This window comes from Podarcis tiliguerta (assembly GCF_965153285.1).
Source record: "Podarcis tiliguerta genome assembly, chromosome: 18".
Lineage (NCBI taxonomy): Eukaryota > Metazoa > Chordata > Lepidosauria > Squamata > Lacertidae > Podarcis > Podarcis tiliguerta.
This window is the reverse complement of record NC_139551.1, coordinates 5,024,252-5,049,714: the sequence shown is the minus strand read 5'-3', so window position 1 is coordinate 5,049,714 and position 25,463 is coordinate 5,024,252. Positions and strand designations below refer to the sequence as shown.

At 49.5% G+C, this 25,463-nt stretch overlaps 1 protein-coding gene across 2 annotated transcripts; it reads right to left on the bottom strand.

The window, feature by feature from the left end:
• Window positions 1-264: 264 nt before the first annotated feature.
• On the bottom strand, window positions 265-20,310 carry ISYNA1 (inositol-3-phosphate synthase 1). 2 transcript variants are annotated; one of them, XM_083421652.1, is made up of 11 exons: window positions 20,199-20,310; window positions 18,703-18,826; window positions 16,827-16,988; window positions 15,424-15,553; window positions 14,372-14,565; window positions 12,748-12,897; window positions 9,940-10,155; window positions 7,148-7,312; window positions 6,118-6,231; window positions 3,935-4,152; window positions 265-640 (listed from the first exon to the last, which is right to left on the bottom strand). In XM_083421652.1, exons 2-11 carry the CDS (start codon window positions 18,814-18,816, stop codon window positions 421-423), a joined length of 1,683 nt encoding a protein of 560 aa, XP_083277778.1. In that variant the 5' UTR covers window positions 18,817-18,826; window positions 20,199-20,310; the 3' UTR covers window positions 265-420. The 2 variants fall into 2 exon arrangements, with proteins under 2 accessions (XP_083277778.1, XP_083277779.1); XM_083421653.1 differs by lacking the exon at window positions 20,199-20,310 and adding an exon at window positions 19,413-19,784.
• Window positions 20,311-25,463: the final 5,153 nt, after the last annotated feature.

Below are 25,463 nucleotides of genomic sequence, written 5' to 3'. Positions count from 1 at the left end.
ACACCAGCACAAGTAGATAAATAGGTACCGCTCTGGCGGGAAGGTAAACGGCGTTTCCGTGCGCTGCTCTGGTTCGCCAGAAGCGGCTTAGTCCTGCTGGCCACATGACCCGGAAGCTGTACGCCGGCTCCCTCGGCCAATAAAGCGAGATGAGCGTCGCAACCCCAGAGTCGGCCACGACTGGACCTAATGGTCAGGGGTCCCCTTTACCCAAATATTGTTATTATTCCAGCAAACCCTTCACACAAAAACTACCAGAACGACTCTTAGCTAAGTCTTTATTGTTTCGAACTAAAAAACAAACAACCCGAAACACCCGCAGCTTCTGAATTTTCGTTGGAAAGAGAAGGATCGTTCCCACAGCCCCCCAGAAAAAAACTAACCAAGCCATGCGACCTGGCCACAATTCAGTGTGCCAGCCTAGTTTTGCAAACCGAGGAGGTGGCTTGCAGGAGACTGGTGCCCGTTGCTTTCTGCCGACCGCACAAATCCATTCAGGTGCGGGGCGGCTTTCTTGGGGGCGGCCTGCCAAGCTGCTGGGGGTTCAGGCGTCGGGGGGGCCTGCTTGGCGCAGGACCACGTCCTCCGGGTCTTGTGCTCCAGCTGCATGTGGTTCTGTGGGGGGAGGCCCACGCAGGCTCTGCCGGGCAAAGAAAAGCAGAGTTACGCATTTGGAGCATCTTCCGTGCAAGGAGAGATAAACGAAAGATGTATCCCCCTAATCCTGAACTCATTTACAGTGGTACCTTGGTTCTCAAACTTAATCCGATCCAAAACCAAGGCGTGCTCTCCCACAGAAAGCAATGCAAAATCCTCACAGAACTCTAGCCCAATGGTTGCCATTAATTTCATTTTGAATTTATTTTAGAATGAATTGATTTTAGAATGCTGTGCTGCTTTTATTGTTGTTAGCCTCTCTGAGCCCTGCTTTAGCTGGGGAGGACGGGATAGAAATAAAATATTATTATTATTATTATTATTATTATTATTATTATTATTATTATTATTACAGTGGTACCTTGGGTTACATACGCTTCAGGTTACAGACTCCGCTAACCCAGAAATAGTGCTTCAGGTTAAGAACTTTGCTTCAGGATGAGAACAGAAATCGTGCTCCGGCGGCGCAGCAGCAGCGGGAGGCCCCATTAGCTAAAGTGGTGCTTCAGGTTAAGAACAGTTTCAGGTTAAGAACGGACCTCCGGAACAAATTAAGTACTTAACCTGAGGTACCACTGTATAATAACAACAACAACAACAACAACAACAACAACAACAACAACAACAGATTAATCCATTCCAGACTTTTAAAAACAACCCCTAAACAGCAATTTGACATGAATTTTACTATCTAACGAGACCATTGATCCATAAAATGAAAGCAATAAATGTACTGCAGTCACACAATCTATTGGTAGCTGAACAGTTCCGCGCAGTCCCAAAACCAAAACAAAAAAGAGCCACAAAAACGCAAAATAAATAGCAGAAACAGACAGACCTCACCGTAACACTCAAATAGGAAGCGTCACACTCAAGACGGAGCACGTTCGGCTTCCGAAAAAAAGTTCGCGAACCGGAACTCTTACTTCCGGCTTTGCAGTGTTTGGGTTCAAAAGTTGTTTGAGCACCAAGGCGTTTGAGAACCAAGGTATCGCTGTATTCCTAAAAACAAGGTGAGTTTCTAGTCCTCATGGCTGATTCGGATTGGGAACACAGGGTGCTTACGCTGAGCTTACTGCCAGCACGGACTGGCAGCCGTGGCTATCCAGGGAGCCTGGGACCTTCTACACGCAAAGCGTTTAAAATAAGCCAAGATTCCAGTCCTCCTGGTTCTGAATGAAGCACTTGTTTAAATTGGACGGGGGGGAAACGAAGATCATGGCCACTGGGCCCATCACCTCCCGGTAAACAGAAGGGGGAGAAATGGAGGCAGTGAGAGATTTTACTTTCTTGGGCTCCATGATCACTGTAGATGGTGACAGCAGCCACAAAATTAAAAGATGCCTGCTTCTTGGGAGGAAAGCAATGACAAACCTAGACAGCATCTTAAAAAGCAGAGACATCACCTTGCCGACGAAGGTCCGTCTAGTTCAATCTATGGTTTTCCCAGTAGTGATGTATGGAAGTGAGAGCTGGACCCTAAAGAAGGCTGATCACCGAAGAATGGATGCTTTTGAATTCTGGGGCTGGAGGAGACTCTTGAGAGTCCAATGGACTGCAAGAAGATCCAACCTCTCCATTCTGAAGGAAATCAGCCCTGAGTGCTCACTGGAAGGACAGATCCTGAAGCTGAGGCTCCAAGACTTTGGTCACCTCATGAGAAGAGAAGACTCCCTGGAAAAGACCCTGATGTTGGGAAAGATGGAGGGCGTAAGGAGAAGGGGACGACAGAGGACGAGATGGTGGGACAGTGTTCTCGAAGCTACCAGCATGAGTTTGACCAAACTGCGGGAGGCAGTGGAAGACAGGAGGGCCTGGCATGCTCTGGTCCAGGGGGTCACGAAGAGTCAGACACGACTAAACGACTCAACAAATTGGACACCGCAGACCAGTGAGCAATACAGTTCAGTATTGCCTTACCCTGACTGGCAGCATCTCCCTTGTGCCAGGATCAGACCCTATTTTCCTGTCTCAAAAGAGGGAGGGAGAATTGTAGAGACCTCAACCCACAGGGTTACCATGGAGACCCCAATCAATGAGGGTTTCGCTAGGCCCAGGGTTGCCATGGTTACTGGTGCAACTCATCCCTTGGGGGGGGGTGAGAGTTAAAAGATACAGGGAGGAGGTTTCCATGGTTACCAGAGCATCGCCAAAACGGGCAGACCTTCTCAGGGAAGTTTTTTTAACGGTTGATGTTCTCTTGTGTTTTCAGTATTTTGTCGGCAGCCACCCAGAGTGGCTTGGCAAAACCCTGTCAGATGGGTGGTATATAAATCTAATATTTGGGAGGTTTGTTTATTTTAAAGGTCCAGATTTGGGGCTGGTTTGCACCTGGAGTAACCTGGAATAGCCTCAGACACACCCAAGGGGTTTGGGGGCTAAGCCCCCGGAAGATGTATTTGGAAGGAAGAAAAAGGAATTATGAGGCCTTTGTGATGCTGAAACTGGGTCTCTGTTCTAAAGCTCAGTATGGGCTATTCTGTCAGCACTGAAGAAGAAGAGTTTGGATTTGATACCCCGCCTTTCACTCCCCTTCAGGAGTCTCAAAGCGGCTAACATTCTCCTTTCCCTTCCTCCCCCACAACAAACACTCTGTGAGATGAGTGGGGCTGAGAGGCTTCAGAGAAGTGTGACTGGCCCAAGGTCACCCAGCAGCTGCATGTGGAGGAGCGGGGTATCGAACCCTGTTCCCCAGATTACGAGACTACCGCTCTTAACCACTACACCACACTGGCTCACACCATCACTGCCTCAGTGATGTGGACTCTTAGGCCTGGGTGGCCCTGTATATTCGTTTTCCAAGCTTTAAAAATAATAAAAATTAGTTTATTATCTATATAAAAGGCTTCACGGTGGAGGACTCAAAGGAGAGGTCAGGAACAATATGTTTAAAGCTGGAAAAGGATCTCAAAATGGCAAATTGCGTGTGTGTGCTTTGAAACACAACAAAACATTTTTGGGAGGGGGCAAATACAAACCATGGTCCACAGTATATGTGTGTGTGTGTGTGTGTTTATGTGCACAAATGCACACACTTCCATCGGCAGCTACGCAGACTGCAGCGTGACGACACGCTTACGTTCATATGTATATAGGAAGATAGCTAGCTTGCTATGGTTACTTAAAGCCACGTCCTGATACACTAGACCAAACCGCGTCCCTCTCAGAGCAAACCCCCTGACAATGAATGGATCCAGGTTAGTTACGCCTGCTCAGTTCGGTGGGTCTCCTCAGAAGGAGGACCAAGGCCAGCTACCACCCAGTTTCCGGCGATTACCTGAACAGGTTCTCGATGGCGGCCCTTTGGCGAAAGAAAGCGTTGACCACCGGCGCTCCTTCGGGAACGAGGGGAGCCTTGCAGAGGAAACCCAGAAGAGACAAGACGCTGTGAAGCGGCTCAGGCTCCGAGTCGCCCCCGACGGTCACTCGGATCCGTTCGCAGAGCTCAGCCAGGATCACCAAATCCAAGATTATAGGGCTGGCCAGTAAGGAATCCTACAGAGATGGGAGCAGCAGGAAGGATTTGCCATGTTGTTCCAAACCGTCCCCCTCGGACGCGATAATTCGCACCTGTCTCCCCAGCTTGAAAATAGCCGCTCATTATCTCTCCCGTCCCCCCCAATATTTTATTACTTTGACAAAATAAGGTAAAGGTAAAGGGACCCCTGACCATTAGGTTCAGTCCGGACCGACTCTGGGGTTGCGGCGCTCATCTCGCTTTATTGGCCGAGGGAGCCAGTGTACAGCTTCCGGGTCATGTGGCCAGCACTTCTGGCAAACCAGAGCAGCGCATGGAAACGCCGTTTACCTTCCCGCCGGAGTTGTACCTATTTATCTACTTGCACTTTGACGTGCTTTCGAACTGCTAGGTTGGCAGGAGCAGGGACTGAGCAACGGGAGCTCACCCCGTCGTAGGGATTCGAACCGCCGACCTTCTGATCGGCAAACCCTAGGCTCTGTGGTTTAACCCACAGCGCCACCCGGGTCCGTATTTTGACAAAGTAATAATCATAAATAAATACCATTCCATTGTAACTCTCCAACCTCCCAAAATTTCAACACCTCTTGCAATGGTTTGACTCCTTTCCGTTTTAACAGTACAAATTCCATAAACACCTTCCACATCTTCTCCAAATCATTTACCCTGTGTATTTCCCGCCTTGCCTGAACGCAGCCTTTGGGTCCCCAGATGTTGTTGAACTACAACTCCCATCACCCCTAGCTACCAAGGCCGTAGCTCAGGGAGGGTGGGAGTTGTAGTCCAACAACATCTGGGCACCCGCAGGTTGAGAAAGGCTGCCTTAACCGCACATGTTATCATCAATACTATATCCCACACCTCTATATATATACCAATCCTCCCTGCTATTTTGCTTGCCTCTTCAGCTTCCTAGATATAATACCGTATTTTTTGCTCTATAAGACTCACTTTTTCCCTCCTAAAAAGTAAGGGGAAATGTGTGTGCATCTTATGGAGCGAATGCAGGCTGCACAGCTATCCCAGAAGCCAGAACAACAAGAGGGATCGCTGCTTTCACTGCGCAGCGATCCCTCTTGCTGTTCTGGCTTCTGAGATTCAGAATATTTTTTTCTTGTTTTCCTCCTCCAAAAACTAGGTGCGTCTTATGGTCTGGTGCGTCTTATGGAGTGAAAAATACGGTGCTTAAAAAAAAACTTGCAAACAATAAGAAACAGGAGTTTGAGAAAACCAACCAAAACATACCGTATTTTTTGCTCTAGAAGACTCACTTTTTCCCTCCTTAAAGTAAGGGGAAATGTGTGTGTGTCTTAGGGAGCGAATGCAGGCTGCGCAGCTATCCCAGAAGCCAGAACAGCAAGAGGGATTGCTGCTTTCACTGCGCAGCGATCCCTCTTGCTGTTCTGGCTTCTGAGATTCAGAATGTTTTTTTTTTCTTGTTTTCCTCCTCCAAAAACTAGGTGCGTTTTGTGGTCTGGTGCATCTTATGAAGCGAAAAATACGGTGCTTAAAAAAAACTTGCAAACAATAAGAAACAGGAGTTTGAGAAAACCAACCAAAACATACCGTATTTTTTGCTCTAGAAGACTCACTTTTTCCCTCCTTAAAAGTAAGGGGAAATGTGTGTGCGTCTTATGGAGCGAATGCAGGCTGCGCAGCTATCCCAGAAGCCAAAACAGCAAGAGGGATTGCTGCTTTCGCTGCGCAGCGACCCCTCTTGCTGTTATGGCTTCTGAGATTCAGAATATGTTTTTTCTTGTTTTCCTCCTCCAAAAACTAGGTGCGTCTTGTGGTCTGGTGCGTCTTATAGAGCGAAAAATACGGTGATTCGTGCAGCTGTCAAGAAAATATGCGAGCAAGTCCTTCATAGCCTGTGAACCTTAGCCGCTCATTTCCTAGCTCTCTTTCTCCAGATGGGGACTTGGAGTAGGGAACAACACTCCCCACTTCCTCATCCGCTCCCGGCGCCGCTCCTCACGCACCTCGCAGACGTTGTGAATGACTATGGTGCTCGTGCCGCCCATTGCAATCTCAGAGGTGTATTCATCCAGAGCCCGCTTGCTGTCGCCAACGTAGGGGACATATTTGATCACCACCTGTCCGGGGAGAGGAGGGGAATGGGGGCTGGTGAGGAAACAGGGGGAAAAATCCTGGTCTTGAATGGGGTAACTGTGCCCCTGAAGGACCAGGTGTGCAGCCTGGGAGTCATTCTGGACTCTCAGCTGTCCATGGAGGCAAAAGTTAATTCTGTGTCCAGAGCCGCTGTCTACCAGCTCCATCTGGTACTCAGGCTAAGACCCTACCTGCCCTCAGACTGCCTCGCCAGAGTGGTGCATGATCTAGTTATCTCCCGCTTGGACTACTGCAATGCTCTCTACATGAGGCTACCTTTGAAGGTGACCCGGAAACTGCAATTAATCCAGAATGCGGCAGCTGGACTGGGGACTGGGAGTGGCCGCCGAGACCACATAACACCGGTCCTGAGAGATCTGCATTGGCTCCCAGTACGTTTCCGAGCACAATTCAAAGTGTTGGTGCTGAGCTTGAAAGCCCTAAACGGCCCAGTAGACCTGAAGGAGCGTCTCCACCCCCATTGTTCAGCCCCTGAGATCCAGCTCCGAGGGCCTTCTGGCAGTTCCCTCATTGCGAGAAATGAGGTTACAGGGAACCAGACAGAGGGCCTTCTCGGTGGTGGCACCCACCCTGTGGAACGCCCTCCCATCAGATGTGAAAGAAATAAGCAGCTATCCTATCTTTAAAAGACATCTGAAGGCAGCCCTGTTTAGGGAAGTTTTTAATATTTAATGCTGTATTGTTTTTAACACTCGATTGGGAGCCGCCCAGAGTGGCTTGGGAAACTCTGCCAGGTGGGTATAAATAATAAATTATTATTATTATTATTATTATTATTATTATTATTATTATTTTCCTCGCACCATCCAGGCAAGCCTTGCCCTAGCCTGGTGCATGAAGGCACAGGGTAAACGTTGTCCACACTCTGCCCCTACTCACACAATGGTCTGGCCTCTCGCCGGGCCCATAGAGGATGGGATTCGACTGTACCATGTCGTCCACGACGTTACTCTTTGAAATCTCCTTGGAGCGAAACTGGGCTGGGGCAGAGAGGTTCTTCCCGTCGTTGTTGCCAAGGTGGTTGTAGCTGACGATGGAGACGGGCTGGAACCGGCGGAAGAAAGAGAGGGGGGCAGCAATGAAAGGCTTGGCTTGAGGGACTCCCTGGTCCCAAACAGGGCAACTGTTCCCCTGAAGGACCAGGTGCGCAGCCTGGGGGTCATTTTGAACTCACAGCTGTCCATGGAGGCTCAGGTCAATTCCGCATCCACCAGCTCCATCGGAGACCCTCCCTGCCTGCACATGGTCTCGCCACAGCGGTCCATGCTCTGGTTATCTCCCGCGTGGACTACTGCCATGCGCTCCACGTGGGGCTCACTTTGAAGGCGACTCGGAAACGGCAGCTAATCCAGACTTGTGACTGGGAACGTATAGCACCGGTCCTAAAAGACCTTCACTGGCTCCCAGTATGGTACGCAGGATGAGACCCTCCCTGCCCGCAGACTGTCTCGCCAGAGTGGTGCATGCTCTGGTTATCTCCCGCTTGGACTACTGCAATGCGCTCTCCATGGGGCTACCTTTGAAGGTGACCTAGAAACTACAACTAATCCAGAATATGGCAGCTAGACTGGGGACTGGGAGCGGCCGCCGAGACCACATAACACCGGTCTTGAAAGACCTACACTGGCTCCCAGTACGTTTCTGAGCACAATTCAAAGTGTTGGTGCTGACCTTGAAAGCCCTAAACAGCCTTGGCCCAGTATTCCTGAAGGTGAGTCTCCACTCCCATCATTCAGCCCGGACACTGAGCTCCAGCTCCGAGGGTCTTCTGGCGGTTCCCTCACTGCGAGAAGCGAGGTTACAGGGAACCAGGCAGAGGGCCTTCTCGGTGGTGGCGCCCACCCTGTGGAACTCCCTCCCAGCAGATGTCAAGGAAATAAACAACTATCTGAATTTCGGAAGACATCTGAAGGCAGCCCTGTTTAGGGAAGTTTTTAATGTTTGACGTTTTATCACGTTTTTAATATTTTGCTGGCATCCGCCCAAAGTGACTAGGGCGGTCATAGAATCATAGAGTTGGAAGAGACCACAAGGGCCACCGAGTCCAACCCCCTGCCAAGCAGGAAACACCATCAGAGCACTCCTGACATATGGTTGTCAAGCCTCTGCTTAAAGACCTCCAAAGGAGGAGACTCCACCACACTCCTTGGCAGCAAATTCCACTGTCAAACAGCTCTTACTGTCCGATGGGCAGGATTTAAGTGATAAAATTATTACTGTTTGTATTACTAAAAACCACACAAAGGCCTCAGGGAACAGCTCGATTAAATAGCAAAGCAAAGCAGCTGTCTTATCCTGGTTCGAGAGGCGGTTAAGCACTTCATTTTGGAACCAGTTAAGCCGGTTTGGCTGCCCGAAGGGTCAAGCTAGGGGTCAGCAGACTCCTGTGGACAGATCTCTGTTTCTTTATCAAGAGTCACTTCTGGGCAACGTTTTGGGGGTGCCATGCCAGCAATAGGAGGGTCTAGAGGCAATAGCGGTTGGAGGCAAGGGATGGTTTCGACGTTTCCTTAGGACCTTTTTCTTTTTATTAAGTACAAATTAGAAAACATACATATTTACAACAAAAGAAAACACAAAGGAAAAAGAAAATACATATAACCAAGGAAAAAAATTAGAGAATACTTTGCCTCTTTTCATATTTACAGTTATTTATACCTCTATAAAATGCTGTTCATAATAAAGGAGTGAAATGAAAGAGAAGATATCGGGGGGAAATAAAAAAAGAACAAAGAAAAAATAAAGGAGTAAAAGAAAAGAATCATAGGTGAAAATTGTTTAAAGTAGATACATAGCCGTTTCCCATCTATATTTATATTCAATTGTATAATTTCATCTTGTCCTTATCTACCTTAAAAAGTGTTGTTTTTTTAAGAGACTTCCATCGTGTGCCTCACGCGTTTTTTATAATCCATTCGTTCTTCATATTTTACCTTTGGATTTCCTTAATGTCTCACTTTGTGTTTTTTATATTACGCACAAGATTATTCTAAACACAACCAGGTTTTTGTAGTCGAGCCCTGGTTTTGTAAATAATCATTTAAGAACTCCCATTGCTTCCTAACCATGGTTTTGGATTTCCTCCTTATTACAGTGGTGCCCCGCAAGACGAATGCCTCGCAAGACGGAAAACCCGCTAGACGAAAGGGTTTTCCGCTTTTCAATGCGCTTCGCAGGACGAATTTCCCTATGGGCTTGCTTTGCAAGACGAAAATGTCTTGCGAGTCTCGAGATTTTTTTCCGCTCCCCACCCCCTTTTTCTAAGCCGCTAAACCGCTAATAGCCTTTTAGCAGCTAATCCGCTAATCCCTTAAGCCTTTAATAGCCGCTAATAGCCACTAAACCGCTAATCCACTAATAGGGTTGCTTCGCAAGACGAAAAAACCGCTAGACGAAGAGACTCGCGGAACGAATTAATTTCGTCTTGCGAGGCACCACTGTATTCTGAACACAACTAGGTTTTTGTAGTCGAGCCCTGGTTTTGTAAATAATCATTTAAGAACTCCCATTGCTTCCTAACCATGGTTTTGGATTTCCTCCTTATTATATCCGTCGGTTTTGCTAGTTCCAGGTACTCGCAAAGTTCCCCCTGTCGGAAAGAAGACGGCATCCCAACAAAAAGAAACTGGTTGGGGAAGTTTCCTTAGGACGTTTTGGGTTAAGCGGCTCACCTTAATCCCAGAGCTGATGAGGAAATCCACCAGCACCGATTTTATCTTCGTCTGGCCGGACTTGAAGTCATCGCCGACGATGAAGACACGGTGCTGCACAGCCAGTTGGATGACCCCTGGCAGGAAGGTGTTCTGGGGGGAGCCATTGATGTAACTGCACCCCTCCAAGATGCTGGCGACGGCAAAGAGGGTGGAGGGCGAGACGTCCAGGCCGGACTGGACCCCCCAAAAAAGGAAGAGAAAAGGCAAGAGAGTGAAAGACTTCTGGGAAATGATATATAATGAGCTGAAGAAGATTTTGAAATATACTTTTACAAAGAAGCCAGAGGTCTTTCTGTTAGGTATTCTGGGAAAGGAGATTAAGAGAAAGGATAGTAAATTTCTCCAATATGCAGCGACTGCAGCAAGAGTGTTACTGGCACAAAAACGGAAACAACAGGAAATACCGACAATAGAAGAATGGAGGTCCAAGTTGTTAGATTATGCCGAATTGGATAAGATGACTGGAAAGATTAGATACCTAAGAGACCAAAAGTTTACAGAAAACTGGGGGAATTTTGTTAAGTATCTGGAGAGTATAAGTGAGGGTCAAATAACCCTAGAAGGTTTTAAAAGAGCACTGTGAATATATGAGAGACATTGTTAAAAGGAATGAGAGGGGAAAAATATAACTAATGACAATGGTAAAAAAAGGAAATGCGGAAATTAATAGTGACTACGAAAGATTTACGGAAAAGCTGAAGGAAGTCCAAAATCAAAGACTTGGAAATTGAAATGTGAAATGTGAAAATAATGTATGTTTTGTTTTGTTTTGTTGTAAATTAATAAAAATTATTTACAAAAAAAAAAAAAAGGAAGAGAAAAGAGGTGGTTCGATGGGCAGCAAGGCAGAAGATGTCTTGGGGGGGTACCTCTCCCACCCAGGCACGCCCCCCAACCACAGAAACTCCCTGGGGAGGGCCTCTAGATCCCAACTCTCGGCGGACAGCAAGATCCCTCACTCTCAATCTCCGGGTTGTGGGTTCGAGTCTCAGGTTGGGCAAAAAAATCCTGTGTTGCAGGGGGTTGGGCTAGATGACCCCCTCCCCCCGGAAGACCTTCCAACTACAGTGGTACCTCGGGTTAAGTACTTGATTCGTTCCGGAGGTCCGTTCTTAACCTGAAACTGTTCTTAACCTGAAGCACCGCTTTAGCTAATGGGGCCTCCTGCTGCCGCCGTAGCCCGATTTCTGTTCTTATCCGGAAGCAAAGTTCTTAACTTGAAGCACTATTTCTGGGTTAGCGGAGTCTGTCACCTGAAGCGTATGTAACCTGAGGTACCACTGTACAGCCATACCTCAAGTTGAATGCAGTGGCGTAGCGTGGGAGGTGCAGGGGGTGCCGGCCGCACCGGGCGCAACATCTGGGGGTTAGGGTTAGGGGGCGCAAATCCACGGGTTCGGGGGCGCAAATTACTTGCCTTGCCCCGGGTGCTGACAACCCACGCTACGCCACTGGTTGAATGTGCTTCGGGTTGAGCGTGTTCAAGTTGCGCTCTGCAGCAACCCAGAAGTAACGGAGCGCGTTACTTCCGGGTTGCGGCAAAACGCAACCAATGCATGCGCAGACACACCGTCGTGTCTTAGTGTTCCATTCAGGATGCGGACAGGGCTCTGGAACGGATCCGGTTTGAATCCCGAGGTACCACTGTTCGCAGTTCTAGGAGAAATCCCTGATTAATGGTGCACCGTTCCTTACTTCTGGCAAAGGATTCCAGGATAGCTGAAGCCCTTAATTTCAGGACTGTGGGTTGGAGCAAAAAAGCAAAAAATATTCCTCCACTACAGATGGTTGGGGAAGATGACTATTGGGGTCATCTTTTTTTAGATGCCTTTTCTTAGATCACGGATGAAGGAAACCCTGTTGTTGTTGTGCGGTTTGGGAGCTGCACGGTCAGGGGAAAAACAACGCTGTCCAGGGTTGTAAAGACTGCGAAGAGAATAACTGGGTGCACTCTTCCCACCCCGGATCAAATCTACGCTTCCAGGTGCCATAAGAAAGCTGCAGAGATAGCGCAGGATAGTGCGCACCCCGGAAATGATCTCTTTCAGCTTCTGCCTTCTGGAAGAAAGTAAAGGGACCCCTGACCATTAGGTCCAGTCGTGGCCGACTCTGGGGTTGCGGCGCTCATCTCACTTTACTGGCCGAGGGAGCCGGCGTACAGCTTCCGGGTCATGTGGCCAGCAGGACTAAGCCGCTTCTGGCGAACCAGAGCAGCACACGGAAACGCCGTTTACCTTCCAGCCGGAGCGGTACCTATTTATCTACTTGCACTTTGACGTGCTTTTGAACTGCTAGGTGGGCAGGAGCAGGGACCGAGCAACGGGAGCTCATCCCATCGCAGGGATTTGAACCGCCGACCTTCTGATCAGCAAGTCCTAGGCTCTGTGGTTTAACCCACAGCGCCACCCGTGTCCCTTTCTGGAAGAAGGTACAGGGTTATAAAGACTAGGACTAGCCGCCTGAGAAACAGTTTCTATCCAAATGCGGTTTTGGTTTTAAACACAGTGTAAAGTAGTCTTTGGGACGCGGGTGGCGCTGTGGGTTAAGCCACAGAGCCTAGGACTTGCCGATCAGAAGGTCGGCGGTTCGAATCCCCGCGACGGGGTGAGCTCAACAACAATTTCAAGTTTGAACTCGCTTCACAGAAAAACGATCATGCAATTCATTTAAAAACGAACAAACCAACAATTGAAGTATAAGGTTCAGGAAAAGAGGAGGTGCAGATTAAAGAGGAGGAGGATGAAGGGAGGTATTTGGGCAACTCACCTCGATGGCTTGGAGCAAGTTGTCGGCTGTGTCGTTCACACCGGGCTGGGAGTCGCAAAAGCACTCCGTGTTTGCCGTCCAGAGCACAATCACTTTGTCTACCCCGCTGGAACTCTTGAAGTCCCGGATATCTTGTCGGATCTGGGCCATCTAAGTAAAGGGGAGGAGGGGAGGAGATTGACCAGGTATTCTACAATGGCATTTCCCAACCCAAAATGGTGAACGAGTGCCTGGAATGCCTTGAGAATGCAGCTAAGTCCATCTACCTTAGTACTCCCTACACTGACTGGCAGCCACAACTTGCCGGGATTTCAGGCAAGGTGATGGAATCCAGCGGTACTTCTGAACCTGAAGAGATCACCTGCAAAGCAGGTGATCCGTTACTGCCTTATGGGACCATTCATTTTTTTAGGAATGTAAGCATTTAATGTCCCAGTCCTAATAATAATAATAATAATAATAATAATAATAATAATTTATTTGTACCCCGCCCCTCTGTCTGGGTTTCCCCAGCCACTCTGGGCGGCTTCCACAGAAACCAAAAATACAGTAAAATCACACATTAAAAACTTCCCTGAACAGGACTGCCTTAAGATGTCTTCTGAATGTCAGGTAGTTGTTTTTTGCTTTGACATCTAATGGGAGGGCATTCCACAGGGCGGGGGGCCACCACCGAGAAGGCCCTCTGCCTGGTTCCCTGTAGCTTTGCTTCTCGCAATGAGGGAACCGCCAGAAGGCCCTCAGCGCTGGACCTCAGCGACCAGGCAGAACGATGGGGGTGGAGATGCTCCTTCAAGTAAACTGGGCCAAGGCCGTTTAGGGCTTTAAAGATCAGCACCAACACTTTGAATTGTGCTCGGAAACGTACTGGGAGCCAATGTAGGTCTTTCAGGACCGGTGTTATGTGGTCTCGGCGGCTGCCCCCAGTCACCCTAATTTGCGGGTTGCCATCTGATTAGATTTCACTTTGATTCTGATTTGATTTCAGGATGTATTTTAATTGATTGCTTGATTTTATGGTAAGATGTTATATATCTGATGTTAGCCGCTCTGAGCCCAGTTTTGGCTGGGGAGGGCAGGGTATAAATATTATTATTATTATTATTATTATTATTATTATTATTATTATTATTACAAAACCTATGATCGCAGTTCTTGTGGTTTTGAATAAAAGGGGTCATTTTAAGTAGGAATATACGAAAAAATGCCTCTTACAGACAACAGGTCCACATAGGCCAGTATTGCCTACACAGACTGGCAGCAGCTACCCAGGGTTTCTGACAAGGGAGTTTCCTCCAGGAGCATTATGGGATGTTGAACAGCTGAGCTGCGGGTTCTTCCCTTAGAAACTAAGACAAGTCTTCAAGCTTCTGAATAAACGACTGGTTTAAAATCTTGCTTTAGGCCAAGTCAACCCCCCTGGGCTATCTAACCCAGTTTGGCAAACACAGACTGGCAGCGTTTCTCTCCCAGGCGACGCTGCCGGGAATCGAACCCAGGACACTGTAATAAACCCGAGCTTTGCAGAGCTTTCCTGCGCACAGAACAGCCCAGGGGGTCTGGATACAGCCCTGGGCAATGCCAGCAGCTGGGAGCCCCGTGCCCGCTGGTCCCAAGCGCCCACCTGCTCTGCTATGGTTCCAGTCAGGATGTTATCGGCTCTCTCCTCCTGGTTGTCCGCGATGAACTTGGGGATGTAGATGGAGGCCCTTGGCTTCAGGCCCTCCATGTGGGGGCGCAGCTGCTCTTGCAGTGCCCAGTCGAGGACTTGCGCCCGGTGCATGGCATCCGCTAGGTTCAAGGAAGAGATATCCCAGCCTGGCAGGAGGAAAAGGGCAAGACAGGAACGGTCACACTATGAATATACTGCCCCCCCCCCTTTGTTTCTTTAGAAAAAGAGCTATCTAAGGCAGGGGCCATGGGACGTGGGTGGCGCTGTGGGTTAAACCACAGAGCCTAGGGCTTGCCAATCAGAAGGTCGGCGGTTCGAATCCCCGTGACGGGGTGAGCTCCCGTTGCTCGGTCCCTGCTCCTGCCAACCTAGCAGTTCGAAAGCACGTCAAAGTGCAAGTAGATAAATAGGTACCACTCCGGTGGGAAGGTAAATGGTGTTTCCGTGCGCTGCTCTGGTTCGCCAGAAGCGGCTTAGACCTGCAAGAAGATCAAACCTCTCCATTCTGAAGGAAATCAGCCCTGAGTGCTCACTGGAAGGACAGATCCTGAAGCTGAGGCTCCAAGACTTTGGCCACCTCATGAGAAGAGAAGACTCCCTGGAAAAGACCCTGATGCTGGGAAAGATGGAGGGCAGAAGGAGAAGGGGATGACAGAGGACGAGATGGTGGGACAGTGGTCTCGAAGCTACCAGCATGAGTTTGACCAAACTGCGGGAGGCAGTGGAAGACAGGAGGGCCTGGCGTGCTCTGGTCCATGGGGTCACGAAGAGTCGGACACGACTAAACAACAACAACATCTTCTGCCTATCCAAATGAACTTAATTTACTCATTCATTTGTCTTCTTTAAATATATACTCTTACGTAACTTCAGGTTATAATCCGGCCAGTGTTTTTATCTGCTTGCAATTTATCTGTAAATAACTTTTAGGCAATTTCCGCCCGGACATCATTTCCGACGGCCAAATCCCGGCTATGTCCGGGAGATTCGAACCCAGCACTTACCATCAAAGACGATATCATTGGGGTGAACCATTGGAAGGAGATCGCGGAAAGGGATGTAGACTTCGCCGGTCGGACCGCTGCCCAGACAAACGGTGGATGCTTGCAAAAGAGATCCGTAATAGTTGGCATGCTAGGAGAGAGAAAGGAGGGAGACTTATTAGAAACGTTGAGATCTCGGCTCACAGCTTTAGCCCACAACCTTCCCGATTCAGGGAGGGTACCCAGCAAAGTTCCAGAAAGACATCTACTTCTGCTTCATTGACTATGCAAAAGCCTTTGACTGTGTCGACCACAGCAAACTATGGCAAGTTCTTAAAGAAATGGGAGTGCCTGATCACCTCATCTGTCTCCTGAGAAATCTCTATGTGGGACAAGAAGCTACAGTTAGAACTGGATATGGAACAACTGAAGGGTTCAAAATTGGGAAAGGAGTACGGCAAGGCTGTATATTGTCTCCCTGCTTATTTAACTTATATGCATCATGCGAAAGGCTGGGCTGGATGAATCCCTAGCCGGAATTAAGATTGCCGAAAGAAATATCAACAACCTCAGATATGCAGATGACACAACCCTGATGGCAGAAAGTGAGGAGGAATTGAAGAACCTTTTAATGAGGGTGAAAGAGGAGAGCGCAAAATATGGTTTGAAGCTCAACATCAAAAAAGCGAAGATCATGGCCACTGGGCCCATCACCTTCTGGCAAAAAGAAGAAGAAATGTAGGCAGTGAGAGATTTTACTTTCTTGAGCTCCAGGATCACTGCAGATGGTGACAGCATTCACGAAATTAAAAGACGTCTGCATCTTGGGAGAAAAGCAATGACAAACCTAGACAGCATCTTAAAAAGCAGAGACATCACCTTGCCGACAAAGGTCTGTATAGTAAAAGCTATGGTTTTCCCAGTAGTGATGTATGGAAGTGAGAGCTGGACCATAAAGAAGGCTGATCGCTGAAGAATGGATGCTTTTGAATTCTGGTGCTGGAGGAGACTCTTGAGAGTCCCATGGACTGCAAGAAGATCAAACCTCTCCATTCTGAAAGAAACCAGCCCTGAGTGCTCACTGGAAGGCCAGATCGTGAAGCTGAGGCTCCAAGACTTTGGCCACCTCATGAGAAGAGAAGACTCCCTGGAAAAGACCCTGATGCTGGGAGTGCTTCTCAGTTCAAACAAATTTCCCAGAGTGACTCGACGACAACAAAAGGAAAACAGAAGTGAAGGAAACAACAAATTGGCAGAAATAAAAACAATCATGGACACACACCCCGCAAATAAAAAAAAAGATAAAATACATTTGTTGCTACCAAAAGGCTAGTCGGACTTGGCCCGGCACAAAACTTTCCTTACTCCTGTTTTTAGCCCTCGTTCCCACATAAAGCCCGATAGCGGCCCCCAGTTTCACTCGCCTTCCGTCCCGTCTTGGTCATCCATGAGAGGCCCAGCCGATTGGCTAAGACGGCGGCCATCACCGTGGAGCCGTTGTTCCCGCCCCATCCGACCAGCATCACGCCCAGCTTGGGGACACGCCTCTCTGTGCGGAGAACGACATCGGTGGAGGATGGCTTCACCTGCGGGAGTGACAATTCAGGAGAACGTCAGGACAGATCCTGAAGCTGAGGCTCCAGGGCTTTGGCCGCCTCGTGAGAAGAGAAGACTCCCTGGAAAAGACCTTGATGTTGGGGAAGATGGAGGGCGCAAGGAGAAAGGGACGGCAGAGGACGAGATGGCGGGACAGCGTCAGGGCCATCTCAAGCATATCCGATGCCCTGGTGCAAAGATCTCTCTGCCCTCCATCCCAGCAGTTTCCCAGAGTTGTCCACTTGTTGACCTTTTCCCAAGCCTCTGCAGGCATCGCTCTACTCCCGCGAAGGCTTAGAAGAAGAAGAGGAGGAGTTTGGATTTGATATCCCGCCTTTCACTCCCTTTAAGGAGTCTCAAAGCGGCTAACATACTCCTTTTCCTTCCTCCCCCACAACAAACACTCTGTGAGGTGAGTGGGGCTGAGAGACTTCAGAGAAGTGTGACTGGCCCAAGGTCACCCAGCAGCTGCAGGTGGAGGAGCGGGGAAGCGAACCCGGTTCCCCAGATTACGAGTCTACCGCTCTTAACCACTACACCACACTGGATCTCAGTGGAAGGAAGCTGCATGCCCGCCAGCTATATACAGTGGTACCTCAGGTTACAGACGCTTCAGGTTACAGACTCCGCTAACCCAGAAATAGTACCTCGGGTTAAGAACTTTGCTTCAGGATGAGAACAGAAATCGTGCAGCAGCAGGAGACCCCATTAGCTAAAGTGGTGGTTCGCGTTAAGAACAGTTTCAGGTTAAGAACGGACCTCTGGAACGAATCAAGTACTTAACCAGAGGTACCACTGTACCTCTGTACACTGCCAGATAGTTCAAATTGGTGTGGACCAGTTTAAGGCACGTCTGATGCCCCCCCCCCACCTCTACTCCTTCAGTCATAGAATCATAGAGTTGGAAGAGACCACAAGGGCCATCGAGTCCAACCCCCTGCCAAGCAGGAAACACCATCAGAGCACTCCTGACATATGGTTGTCAAGCCTCTGCTTAAAGACCTCCAAAGAAGGAGACTCCACCACACTCCTTGGCAGCAAATTCCACTGTCAAACAGCTCTTACTGTCAGGAAGTTCTTCCTCATGTTTAGGTGGAATCTTCTTTCTTGTAGTTTGGATCCATTGCTCCATGTCCGCTTCTCTGGAGCAGCAGAAAACAGCCTTTCTCCCTCCTCTATGTGACATCCTTTTATATATTTGAACATGGCTATCATATCACCCCTTAACCTCCTCTTCTCCAGGCTAAACATGCCCAGCTCCCTTAGCCGTTCCTCATAAGGCATCGTTTCCAGGCCTTTGACCATTTTGGTTGCCCTCCTCTGGACACGTTCCAGTTTGTCAGTGTCCTTCTTGAACTGTGGTGCCCAGAACTGGACACAGTACTCCAGGTGAGGTCTGACCAGAGCAGAATACAGTGGCACTATAACTTCCCTTGATCTAGATGCTATACTCCTATTGATGCAGCCCAGAATTGCACTGGCTTTTTTAGCTGCCGCGTCACACTGTTGGCTCATGTCAAGTTTGTGGTCAACCAAGACTCCTAGATCCTTTTCACATGTACCGCTCTCAAGCTAGGTGTCACCCATCTTGTATTTGTGCCTCTCATTTTTTTTGCCCAAGTGCAATACTTTACATTTCTCCCTGTTAAATGTTAACTCACCCATCTTGAGGTTCCCCCCCCCATTCCCCATTTTATACCATACCTTGGTCACCCCGTTTTCCTGGCAGACTTGAGCTGTGGGGTAGCTGTATCTGGCCTCAATGAAGTCTGGGGTGTACTTGACATCTGGGCTCTCGACCACAAACGGGGACGTCATGTTGTTTGTTCTGGGGGAGAAAAAGAGCGAAATTAAATAGCTGGCAACCGCTTCAATCTCCCTAAGGGACACAGAGTGAGGGATGTGTCTCTCTGTGCGAGTTCCTGTTCCGGATGGATGGAGGAATGCAGGCTGGAAAAGGGCAGAGCCGTTTCTGCAGAGTCTCTGTGCCGGAAAGGGGGAGTGAAAGGGGAATGAGCCAATCCCAGTGTTCAGAAGGCGGGAGAAGCCTGAACAGAGATTCCTACAGAGGCATGGCAGGGAGAAGAGACCGGGAAGTTATGGCTTGGCTGCATTAAAATAGGAAAAATAAATCTTGGGGAGACATGGGGAGGGAAACAAGAGTGGAAAGGGGGCTGGGGCAGACCCAGGTGTCCGAGAAACATCCCTGCGCTCCCCCCCCCCCAACTCCAGACTGCCAGTTGAGGTCACTGGCCCACCCACCCTAAATGGTTTTAACTGATTGCATTTAAACATTGCTGTAAGAAATAACCACACCGCACTGTCCAATTATTAACTAAGTGGCAAAGCTGGGGGTCCTCATCCTCTCTAGAAAAATTTAGAAGAAAAAGAAAAGGTGAAGAGGTCTTTGAAACCCGGAGGAAGGCCCCCTCAATGTCTGTTCCTCTCGCCGGGGGACGCAGTGCCTCCCTTTGCAAAGCAGGAGGGAATAGGGACCCAGGCGTCCTGGGGGAGGAAGGGAGAGAGAGAGAGAGAGAGATGACGGACCTGGAGGAACAGAGGTGGAGGGAGGGAGGGAGATAAAGAGGACCCATGCGTCCTGGAAGGAGGGAAGGAGGAAGGGAGGGAGAGAGAGAGTGAGGACCCAGGCGTCCTGGAGGGAGGGGGGACCCAGGCGTCCTGGAGGAACAGAGGTGGAGAGGGGTGGGGGAGAGGAAAAGGAAGAGGACCCAGGCGTCCTGGAGGAACAGAGGTGGAGGGAGGGAGGGAGATAAAGGGGACCCAGGTGTCCGGGAAGGAGGAAGGGAGAGAGAGGGGCGGACCCAGGCGTCCTGGAGGAACAGAGGTGGGAGTGGGGGAGAAAGAAAGAAAGAAAGAAAGAAAGAAAGAAAGAAAGAGGACCCATACGTCCTGGAAGGAGGGAAGGAGGAAGGGAGGTGGGGAGAGAGAACCCAGGCGTCCTGGAGGAACAGAGGTGGGAGGGGGCGAGAGAGAGAGAGAGCGAAAGAAAGCGGACCCTGGCGTCCTGGAAAAGCTAAAGCGGGCGTCTTGGGTCCCCGGCGTCCAACCCCCCTCTTCCAAGCCCAAACCTTTCCCCCCCACCACCACCCGGGCCATCTTCGAAGGGAGGGGGTCTCCAGAAAGGACAAAGGGCTGCGGTGTTGGGGTGACGCATCTCCCAGCCCCGCGCCCGGGCGCACCTGACCGAAGCTCCTCCGTTCTGCGCAATGCGCTCAGCCTCCTGCCGCCGGCGCCTTAATTCTTTCCCGGGACCCGCCTATCCCTCTTCTCCCCAACCCACTCGCGGCTCCGCCCCCTCTGGAAAAATTTTCCATCCACTCCCTGCCGAAGACCCCCCCCCCACCTCACCCCCGCCAGCCACGTGCTCCGAGGGGGCCCCCTATTTTGGGCAGAGGAGCTGGTGCCATTGACACCCCCCCCATTTGGCATTGAGATGGAGACCCCCCCACACCCTTCTCCAGGGAGGTTCTGCAATGCGGGGGTTAGCCTCCCCCCCTTGTGGCCTTTTTTTTTGGGGTGGGGGGCGCTAGGAAATCTTGACCTCATTGTTACTGCTTTTTTTGAGGGGAGGAGCATTCCAGGTTTTCAGATTTCCTGGGGCATTTTCATGAATGAAAGTGCCCCCCCACCCCCGGAACCGTTGGGGGGGAGAATGTGCTTGCATCATCTAACCGCCATCCTTCCACTGAGGGTGGGAGCATCTCTAGATATAAAAATGTAGAGTTGGGAGGGACCCCCAGAGGTCATCCAGTCTGACCCCACCGCAAGGCAGTAATTGTTGCCTCGTTCCAGCTGCCACCATCGTCTCTAACCATTGGCCCTGCTGGCTGCTGGGACCTGGCAGTCCCATGACGCGATTCCCGCACTGCAGATGGTTGGACTAGATGACCCTTCCCTTTTTAAAATTTATTTATTTGGTTTCTCGGATTACAGTTTTACAATCACGTATCTGACATACAACAAAAAGATGAGGATTCCATAGAATCTCCTGGACTTCCCTCTTCTCCTTTGTGGGACCTGTTGTCAATCATTTTCTCCTGCATCTTTTATAAGGTAAAGGTAAAGGGACCCCTGACCATTAGGTCCAGTCGTGGCCGACTCTTATATTTTGGAAAGGTATTTTTTTTTCCTTTAAATTTTTTGGGGACCCCCAAGAGAGTGGGGCCCTAAGCTATAGCTTGTTTATCTTATACATAAATCTGGCACTGGGCACAAGGTCTCCGGGTGAGTAATGAGGGTGTACGGTTTCTCTCATTCATCCATCCATCCCCCCCCCCCATTAGCGTCAACTTTTCCCTTTTCTTGCGAGGAATCCTATTCGGAATAAGGGAATTTCCCTTAAAAAAGGGGAAACGTTGTCAGCTACGACCCCCCCCCCCCTTCTCTTTCGAAATCCTGGCCTGTTCTTGAAAAATGTAGCTATCCCTTATCAGTGACCCTCTCCTATCCCCCTATAATTTTCCCACGTAATTCTCACCAGCGAAAGCACATTTTCCCACGGGGTGGGGGCGTTCGTGGGAGGGCAGAGAAATAGTTTCCTCTCCTCTCTCCCCCCACAAGCTGGGCTCCGCCAGGCCTCCCGCGATGGCACGCTTGTTTGAATATTAGGACAAAATGATCCCTTTTCCCTGCTCTGGAATCTCCCGAGCTCAGCAAGTTTTGAGGAAACAAAAGTAGCGCTTCTTTTGTCCTCTCGGGCCCGGCGATGCCAAGTGGGTACATTTCCACTGGCTCGCGGGCGGCGCCCGCCCCACGGCAGCCTTGAGGGCTGACCGTTTGGCCCCACGCCACTCACAGAGGTGCCAACGCCAACCCCCCCCACACACACTGCGGTCAGATCTTTCTGGAATCGGGGCACCGAGCCAGCGGCTCGCCTCACCCAACCGCCCATTCCTTTTGGGTCTCGTTTTCCGGAGGGTAGGACTCGAACCCACAGCTTCAGGTTTCGAGAAAGGAGGTTGCAGCAAAATTGTCAGCCTTCTGACAGCAAGGGCTGTTTGACTCTCCTTAAAGCATAGGTTGGGTGGCAAAAATGCCAAATCTCACATTTCTTCGTTTCCGTTTTGTTTTGGAAAGCATGACTCTAGCCCTTAAGAAAAATTGGATTGGGAAAGGTATTAGGTCCAGTCATGACCGACTCTGGGGTTGTGGCGCTCATCTTGCTTTATTGGCCGAGGGAGCCGGCGTACAGCTTCCGGGTCATGTGGCCAGCAGGACTAAGCCGCTTCTGGTGAACCAGAGTTCCCGCTGGAGCGGTACCTATTTATCTACTTGCACTTTGACGTGCTTTCGAACTGCTAGGTTGGCAGGAGCAGGGACCAAGCAACGAGAGCTCATCCCGTCACGGGGATTCGAACCACCGACCTTCTGATCGGCAAGTCCTGGGCTCTGTGGTTTAACCCACAGCGCCACCTGTGTCCCTTTCAAGAAAAATAGATGGCCCTTTATCACTGGGTTTTTCTGCGCAAATTTTTTATTGATTCTATTGCACTAATGGACTTGATTGGCAACTGCCTGGTTTTCTTCGCTTTCTTTTAGGAAAGGGCTTTTAATAGTGCTGTGATGCTCATAATCTCTGCAGTCATAATCTGTAGATTTGGGTTGTTGTTGTTTTTTTAAAACAAATTTATTCTAGTAGCATTTTTTCCATTATTTGTTAGTGACTATAAGCAGAGACACCACCTTGCCCACAAAGGTCCGTATAGTTAAAGCTATGGTTTTCCCAGTAGTGATGTATGGAAGTGAGAGCTGGACCATAAAGAAGGCTGATCGCCGAAGAATGGATGCTTTTGAATTCTGGTGCTGGAGGAGACTCTTGAGAGTCCCATGGACTGCAAGAAGATCAAACCTCTCCATTCGGAAGGAAATCAGCCCTGAGTGCTCACTGGAAGGACAGATCCTGAAGCTGAGGCTCCAAGACTTTGGCCACCTCATGAGAAGAGAAGACTCCCTGGAAAAGACCCTGATGTTGGGAAAGATGGAGGGCGCAAGGAGAAGGGGACGACAGAGGACGAGATGGTGGGACAGTGTTCTCAAAGCTACCAGCATGAGTGGCCAAGTGGTCTAGTGGAAGACAGGAGTGCCTGGCATGCTCTGGTCCAGGGGGTCACGAAGAGGCGGACACGACTCAACGACTCAAGAACAAAATATTTTTTGACTTTCTCCACTTGATTTGTAATTTTATCTGAGTCCTATTATCGGGGGGGGGGGGGGGAGGTGAGATTGTAAAGGAATATGATAAAGAATAATCGCCGGGGTCTAGTTTCGTTTTTGCAAACCGCTTGGAGGGCTGGCCTAAAAAACACATCAGTTAAAACACCCCCTCGGCATGCCAAGCAGGGGTCCGTGGTTGCTCCCATACAATAGGGGGCCGAGGTGGAATCTCGCTGCCCAGATAATGAGAGTCACAAGAGCTGCTGCGTGCCAGTAGTTTTCCACTGGGAAGAGTGAAGCTCATCTTTTGCGTTCAGCAGGGAAGCGGAAGCCTCTGGGAATAAAAGCAGGGCTGATGGACTGGAGGGTGTCGGAAGCACAAGACAGACCCATTCAACTTTGTCGTTTTGGGCCATTCCCAAAATAACTCCTGAAAGCCAAAGAGCTGCTAGCTGCCTTGCTCAGAGGTCACACGGGCCTCTTAAAAAATAAAACCACCTTTGCTTTAGCATTCCGCACACGGAGAGTTCCAGAATGTTTAAATATTCAGGGGGCTGTAGCCCGTCTCTCCCCCCCCCCCAAGAGCAAGGATCCAGGAGCAACGCAGAGCAGGGACACCCAATGTCATGTGGAAATTTCCATCTCTGCCACCGTCAGGCCTGGCCGGGCAAGGAGGAGACAGAAACAGATCATAGAATCATAGAATCCTAGAGTTGGAAGAGACCACAAGGGCCATCGAGTCCAACCCCCTGCCAAGCAGGAAACACCATCAGAGCACTCCTGACATATGGTTGTCAAGCCTCTGCTTAAAGACCTCCAAAGAAGGAGACTCCACCACATTCCTTGGCAGCAAATTCCACTGTCAAACAGCTCTTACTGTCAGGAAGTTCTTCCTAATGTTGAGGTGGAATCTTCTTTCTTGTAGTTTGCATCCATTGCTCCGATTTTCCCCGACTTTAAATTAAGTTCTGTTTTCAAGATTTTGGAAAACCTGCACGTAGATTCGCTGGCGTTTCCCCCCCTGGAGATTTCTAACAATGCATACGTTCGCAAAGGAATTTCCCCTACTGTTACTTTTAGCAAATATTTGCATTCTTATTATCACCACCACCACCCGAGTGACTGATTCTACAAGGTGTGACTGGAAAGATCGATGAACGGTCACAGAAATCGGACGGCGAGAAAACATAAAATCGGCGTCGGAAACCCACAAAATGCTCACAATTGTGGACGGAAATGAAGTCGTAACTCGAAAGACAGTGTATACGAGTGGTTTGAGTGTTTCTGTAAAGGGTGGCAAACCTTCAAGGAATAGGCAAACTTCAGAATAGGAACAAAAAGCAGACCCAACCCATGCAGATTCCAGCATTGTGGGGAAGTTGGACTTTATGTCCCTTGGGAGCCCTTCCAATTTGACAAGATGGGACCAGAAAGTTCAGCGAATGGTCACAGAAATCAGACACTGAGAACATACCACCTTGTTGTTGTTGTTGTTGTTGTTTAGTCGTGTCCGCCTCTTCGTGACCCCCTGGACCAGAGCACGCCAGGCACTCCTGTCTTCCACTGCCTCCCGCAGTTTGGTCAAACTCATGCTGGTTGCTTCGAGAACACTGTCCCACCATCTCGTCCTCCGTCGTCCCCTTCTCCTTGGGCCCTCCATCTTTCCCAACATCAGGGTCTTTTCCAGGGAGTCTTCTCTTCTCATGAGGTGGCCAAAGTCTTGGAGCCTCAGCTTCAGGATCTGTCCTTCCAGTGAGCACTCAGGGCTGATTTCCTTAAGAATGGAGAGGTTTGACCTTCTTGCAGTCCATGGTCTCCTCCAGCACCAGAATTCAAAAGCATCCATTCTTCGGCCATCAGCCTTCTTTATGGTCCAGCTCTCACTTCCATACATCACTACTGGGAAAACCATAGCTTTTACTATACAGACCTTTGTTGGCAAGGTGATGTCTCTGCTTTTTAAGATGCTGTCTAGGTTTGTCATTGCTTTTCTTCCAAGAAGCAGGCGTCTTTTAATTTCGTGGCTGCTGTCACCATCTGCAGTGATCATGGAGCCTGCAACCTTACAGGCCTTCAAAGTAGGCCCCCTCTGATACAACACACCGTTGTCAACGTTCGTAGAACTGTTGGAAACTTCTGGAAAAGTCCTCTTTCCTTGCTGCTTCCAGTTCCCTCGTCGCAGCGGCTTGGACGTGTGAAATGTCAGGGAAATCCGTGCCCTTTCAGTCCAGATCTCAACTCTGGAAACAGAAAGAAATCCGGTGACGCCAGATCAGAATATGGAGGGTGGG

What these genes read in the sequence shown, in the direction of transcription:
- ISYNA1 (XM_083421652.1), bottom strand. Translation starts at nt 18,816, where the DNA reads ATGACGTCCCCGTTTGTGGTCGAGAGCCCAGATGTCAAGTACACCCCA. An exon ending in ACTTGCTCCAAGCCATCGAG is followed by an intron (nt 10,156 to 12,747) that starts GTGAGTTGCCCA and finishes TGGGGGGTCCAG; the next exon opens with TCCGGCCTGGACGTCTCGCC. An exon ending in GCCATCGAGAACCTGTTCAG is followed by an intron (nt 641 to 3,934) that starts GTAATCGCCGGA and finishes TTTGCCCGGCAG; the next exon opens with AGCCTGCGTGGGCCTCCCCC.